At 48.3% G+C, this 6296-nt stretch overlaps 1 protein-coding gene across 1 annotated transcript; it reads left to right on the top strand.

Annotated features, from left to right (window-relative positions):
- The first annotated feature begins 648 nt into the window (after positions 1 to 648).
- Positions 649 to 2863, top strand: LOC119260700 (uncharacterized). Its single transcript, XM_037529725.2, has 4 exons — positions 649 to 805; positions 1098 to 1284; positions 1538 to 1732; positions 1986 to 2863. Exons 1-4 carry the CDS (start codon positions 680 to 682, stop codon positions 2519 to 2521), a joined length of 1044 nt encoding a protein of 347 aa, XP_037385622.1. The 5' UTR covers positions 649 to 679; the 3' UTR covers positions 2522 to 2863.
- The last annotated feature ends 3433 nt before the right edge of the window (positions 2864 to 6296 follow it).

Raw genomic sequence — 6296 nt, 5'->3', positions numbered from 1 at the left:
TGTCTGTGGGCCTGGAACTTGAATCTGGCCCATACGGGGTCAAGAAGTTTGTGGCCTTAGGACAGTGGGGTGAATTGAGACATTTTCTATTGCCCCAGGAGGACAAGCACACAGAAGGAAGATGACTTGCACAAAGCAGAGGTAGTAGATCTGGGTTTGTGTGTTGAGGTGACCTCCTCTGGAATGGGCCTATCCAGGCCAAATTTAGGCCTAGTCCCAAAGGACAACAGCCTCCCCTACAAGAAACAGCAGGGAGGCGTGGGCCCAGCCCTGTGCACCTCCTTAAGAGAGGCGCTACACTGCCCTATTGGGCCAATGGGAAAAAGGGGCCTGGAGGCAAAGGAAGCTCCAAGGTCTTGTCCTTGGCAGGAGAACAACCACCAGTTCGGCAGCCGGAAACCTGCATCCCCTCCTGAGGCCCTGGCTACATGGAGCCATCCAAGGGATTTGGGAGGTTGTACTGGTGTCCTTGGTGTGCATGGACAGGCACAGGAAGGGACTCAAGCAGCCAAATGGGGGGAGGGGCTTCTCTGAAGGAGTCCCAGGTAAGGGAATCTCAGGGTGTGACATCACTTTCCTGATTGACACAGCACAATACTCAGAACCCAGTATCCCGGTAGCCAGGTTCTAAACAAAAATCGACCCAGTTCACTTTCAGGGAGAACCAGGAGCAACAAAGATGTTTTGCTGCATTCCGAGGTCTCCCGACCCCAAGAAAAGGCGCAGGAACCTCTTTCAGACGCTGGTGCAAGGCATCAGGAGACTACTCAGATTTGGCAGGCCAGGAGCCAGCGTTGCCCCAGCGGTAAGCAGGGGTTCACTGGGAGAGGACATACCAGGTCACCACTCTAATGCTCCCTGGCCCCCCTAGGACTCTGTGTGTGCTTGTGTGAGTGTGTGAGTGTGTGAGAGTGTGTGAGTGTGTGTGCACGGGTTCCTATGTGAGTGACATCATGTATGTGCTCCTGGAGAAGGGTACGTTCCTCCTAGGTTGTGGGTCATGGTAACTCCCAGTGCTAGGGGACCCAAAAGCCACAATCACCCCCTGTTGTCCCAGTACATGCCGCCCTGCACGTGTTTCTGTTTTCTCCTTGGAGGTACCCTCCAACCTGGAAGATGAAGAGTCCGAGGAAGAGGATTTCCCCTACTCTCCTCCCAGCCCACAGAGCACAATCCGTTGCAGGCCCAAAACCTGCGCTAACACCAGGCGCAAGTTTCAGTGTTTGGAGCTTGTACACAAGTGCAGGGCAAAAGACCTGAAGCCAATGGAGGAATTTCCTGAGGGTGAGTGGCCCATGGTCTTGCCGAGACTCCTCTAGGAGGTGGAGGTCCATATCTCCCCTGGCAGGTGCCCACGCGGGAAGGGTTTGGTGTAGGAGCACTCTAAACTAGGACATCGAGCTGCTGGACTTAGGGGGCAAATGCCTGAGGGTTACTATCCCGGACTGATCTTTGTTCAGGGCTCTGGCAAGTAGTCTGTTGGCAAAGGCACGGGGCAGTATGGCTTGTGGCTGATGGCCTCTCCATTGATCTCCAGCTCCTTCTCCACCACTAAACCTGGAAGATGAGGAATCCGAAGAAGAGGATTTCCCCTACTCGCCTCCCAGCCCATTGAGCGCGATCCGTTGCAGGCCTAAAACCTGCGCTAACACCAGGCGCAAGTTTCAATGTATGGAGCTTGTACACAAGTGCAGGGCAAAAGACCTGAAGCCAATGGCGGAATTTCCTGAGGGTGAGTGGCCCATGGTCGTGCCGAGACTCCTCTAGGAGGTGGAGGTCCATATCTCCCCTGGCAGGTGCCCACGCGGGAAGGGTTTGGTCTAGGAGCACTCTGAACTAGGACATCGAGCTGATGGACTCAGGGGGCAAATTCCTGAGGGTTACTATCCCGGACTGGTCTTTGTTCAGGGCTCCGGCATGTAGTCTGTTGGCAAAGGCATGGGGCAGTGTGGCTTGTGGCTGATGGCCTCTCCATTGATCTCCAGCTCCTTCTCCACCACTAAAGCTGGGCACCACTGCATCTCACTGGACAGGACCAGAGTCCTGCCATGTATCCAAATCATCACAAGCGGACTTCACATGCCGAGAGGAGACACCAGGATCATCTCTCTCCTATGATCATCCACAAAATACCCAGCATTCTGCAGGTGGCCAAGGAGACTCTGAGATCTCTGTATCCCTGCACGGTGAGATTGCCACTAGCCAGCATCCTGCCAGATGTCCTCTGGCCATTGCGCTTCTACCACCACTGCTGGGAGAGTCAGGCCCACTCCCAAATCTTCCAGGACAAGTTGATAGTGTTGAGCTTAGCCCACACCTGAAGGGTGAGCCAAGCTCCAGCCCAACCCCAACAGGGGATGATGGCGGAGATGGGATGCTCAGAGTAGCCCCCCTGTGGGAGAAGGTCCAAGGCCGGGATGTCCCTAGGGTTCGCCAGTGCTGGGTGGTCACAGAATCTGAGCTGGAGGAGGAAATACCTGAGGAGGATCTAGAAGAATTCTCAGATGATTCTGAACTGTGAGGCCAACTGCAGAGGGTATTATTCATTGGCGAGGATGCTGCACCTTAGGCTGAGGGTGATGAGTTCATTCACCCCCGCAGTAGGAACTCAGCCCTGCGCAACATCTCGCAGCTTCAACAGAAGGTAGTGGGCTAAGAAATGCCCTCTTGGGCAGCAAGACCCTGTGTGATCCTACAGGCTGACCAGAACCTAGTCACCTGATATCAGCCCTCAAAGGGCACTAACCCTTTTCCCTGCCTAGCCTGTCCACCTCTGGAGGCAGCTGACAATTCAACCCTAGTTTTCCCAAACCTCTTTTCCCAGCCACATGCCCTCTTTGAACTTTGACCTTATTCCACCACAAGCCCTAGTTCTTTTCTCTTGTTCAAATTCTTTGATTATAGTTGATTTAAGTTTAGGTTTCATTTCACTTCCTTTCAGATTCCTTGTTTTCATTGTATATATTAATGTTAATAAATTTTGTGTTGACTTAACTCAAGTTGTCCACTCCTTTGGCGTCCAGTCTCTTCATAGCACTGGCCTCCTTCTCACTATTGACTTGCACAAAAGATCACCTCCCGAGTGGATATCCACCAGATAATTCACCCACTGCCCCATTCCTCAGGCCCTGTTCACCTCACCAGCCTGCCATCTGTGTTCCTAATTCTGCAGAGCAGTACTTAGGGATGGAACCAAGTGGTGACTTTAGGATCTCCCCAACTACACAATAGAATTAGTACACATTGTATAAGTAAATTTGAGATCTCTGTGAATTTTAGGAATACACTGGATGACCAATAGCTGCCACATCAACTTTATATCATTGCACTCTATATAATCAAGAAAGTATATCAGCATGTACAATGGTTCATTTCATGAACTCTTGTCTATACAAGAATGTGTATTTTGCAAGATTATATTACCAAGGAGAGAGACATGTGATAGGATGTCAAACTCTGCAATGTCATCGAATAGATTATTGTCTGTGAGGTTATATATCATTATTAGAACGTGTGTGATCATTGTCAAAGAACAGATTGCTTGATTTAGCTCATTTATCATGAGGTAAACCTTGAGAAATGGTAGATTGCAGCAGATAAATAATTTGGGCCTGAGCAAATGGCAAGTTCCTTAGGTTAATACTAAAAGTGATCCTGTATTATGGGAAGATGTTGTACATAGTCCAAAATCTCGAGGCCAACCACACAAAGGCTTCACCTGAACAGATCTAGTCCAATAGCCCCAGTGCTGCCTCCGGGCTGCAGCATGCACAGATACAGCACATAGCTGTCCCAACCTTCTACCAGGCGTTCTGTTCCACTTCTGAGCTTTATGATGTCAATATGCCATGTGTTGAGACAGAGGTTCCAACAATATAGACTTTTATGACTCTTCATGGCCAAATTCAGGGGCATCCTCCCAGTGCCCAGGCAGTGCACCCTCTTAATGGCTTTGGCATTCCAGATCATTTCCTTCACACCTCCAGCAACCTGGAGGCAAGCAGGGCTCTTCTCCCCATTCATATTCCTACAACCAACCCCTCACTCTCTCTGCCCTTACTGGCTAACTTAGTGCACATCTCTTCCCACTCAACCACACCGTCCCACTTGCCCCCTCATCTCTGGCACTCTGTCCCACCAGCCAAAAGTCCCCTGGCATCTCTAACCTGTGCTCTCCAGGAATCTGCAGCTCCCGGTGCCTTTCTGAGAAGTTGAGGGTAGCTGTGCATGCCTAGCTGCTTGGGGATCAGAGAGAAACACAGGGGGAGACAGCTCAAGATAGTAGATACAGAGTGGCAGAGGGGATAGGGAAAGACAAAGAGCTGAGGATAGACAGAGAGAGAGTGAAAATCAGAGTTAGAGGGATGGATCAAATAAGGGAGAGACTGCTGTTGAGAACCTGAACAAGGACAGCGACAAAAGTTACCGCCTGGGCATCACTCACTCTTGGAGTAGAGCCCACCCCTTGAACCTAATCATCCCAACCAGAAACCAGTCCCAGTATAAACTCCCAGAGGTCATGGTCAGCTGGTTATTGAACAAGGAGGGATCCCAGATGCCTCTGTGACTCAGCACACACACTCTGTGGTCCTAGCACCTGATTCTGGCACACACAGGGTCATGAAGGATGAGGCCAGAGAGAGTGTGGGTGACTTCAGCCAGATCTATCCTCCCAGGACAGGCACACTGGAGGGACGATGACTTGCCCACAGCAGGTGCTGTGGACCTGGGTGAGGTATGTGCAGGATACTTCCCCTGGATGGGCCCCTTCACGTCAGCATGAACCTGAGACCCATACAATAAGAGCCTCCCCTCCAAAGGTAGCAGGGAGAAGTGAGTCCTCCTCTGAAGACCTCCCTGGGGAGAGTTGCTACACTGCCCCACTGTGCCCGTGGCAGACAGGAGCCTGCAGCAAAGGATGTTCCAGGGTATCCTACCTGGCAAGAAGGATGAGCCAGGTCAGTAGCCAGCAACCTGTTTACCCAGCTGAGGCTCTGGCCGAATCTTACCATCCAATGGCTTTTGGACGTAGTGCTGATTTCAGTGGTGTGGATTGGGCCTGGCATGAGGGGGAATAGAAGTTGCCCAAGCTGCCATGGGGACATGGGGGGGCTGTCTTTTCTGAGTTGGAAGTCCAGGTAAGGAGACCATATTATGACACCCTGATATGATACCCTCCAAACTCACAACTAAGTGAGTGAGAAAATTTGTTATATATGAGATGTTTCAGTCATTGGTCTGTCATGCAAGAGTTCGTATGTCTTTGAGAGGTCTATTTGCTATGGAAGTCATATGAGGGATTTGAGTTTAATGACCTTATAAGTATGTATAAACTGTATGAAGAGTAGACTAGAGTGTGGGAGTGATGGTGGGAGGTAATCATAAGGATTGAAATGGTCATTATATTCATAGACCTAGATAAAATTGCCCAAAGTACAAGTGTGAATGAAGAGGAACAGAAGAGCATGGAATGAGCTCTGAGAACTTCAAGTAATTGTCAGAAAGCAGAGCCAGTGTAAGAGACTGAGAAGGAGCAGAGAACAGGGAAGGAGGAATTGGTAAGGAATCCATTGTTTGAATTTTGATAGTTGGCTCCCACTTTCACATGAAGGGTTAGATGTCAGGTGTCAATGTTGAAATAAGATATGGTGTAATTTTTTAAAAATAATAATGAAGTAAATACAATTACATCAGAAATAAGGTATAAAGAATTGACAGATATTGACAATGTATTTGCATCCAACTATCCTAGAATGTGTGCAATTGTGTTAATAGCTGATGATATTCTGAGATACTGACCTGTGACAATCACTCAAAACACAGGAATGGTTTTTCAGTGGTCTATAGGAACTATAGGAAACTTTATTTCTGAATTCATAAAGTGGCCCTATTTTTCAGAAGCTAATCAGAGTAATCTAATCCTGATAACATTTGTCTATCTTATAAACAATTCTATATAAAAATTACATTTTGCCTTCTCTCAGCAGACAGTTGCAATCATTGTCTAAGGAAATCAAGACAAACAAAATGTGGCTGCCGAGCAGAAGGCTATATCAAAGTATTCCCACAATAGCTATTTGCTAAAGGCAGTGTTTTATAGTCTTAATTATAACACTGCTGGAAAATCATGGAATGCATATACAAATTCATTTACTTCATTTGTTTTTCACCCTTAGGTGCAATATTGTAAACAACTGCATTTGGAATATGAAACAGATTTATTCCCAAGCAGTGTTGATTTATTCCTAGTAAAATGGATTTCCTTCAAACATGTCATCATGTATAATATTCTGGCA

Source organism: Talpa occidentalis, unplaced genomic scaffold, assembly GCF_014898055.3.
Source record: "Talpa occidentalis isolate TD23 unplaced genomic scaffold, MPIMG_talOcc4v2.1 talOcc4.6, whole genome shotgun sequence".
NCBI lineage: Eukaryota > Metazoa > Chordata > Mammalia > Eulipotyphla > Talpidae > Talpa > Talpa occidentalis.
This window is presented reverse-complemented; position numbering and strand designations above follow the sequence as displayed.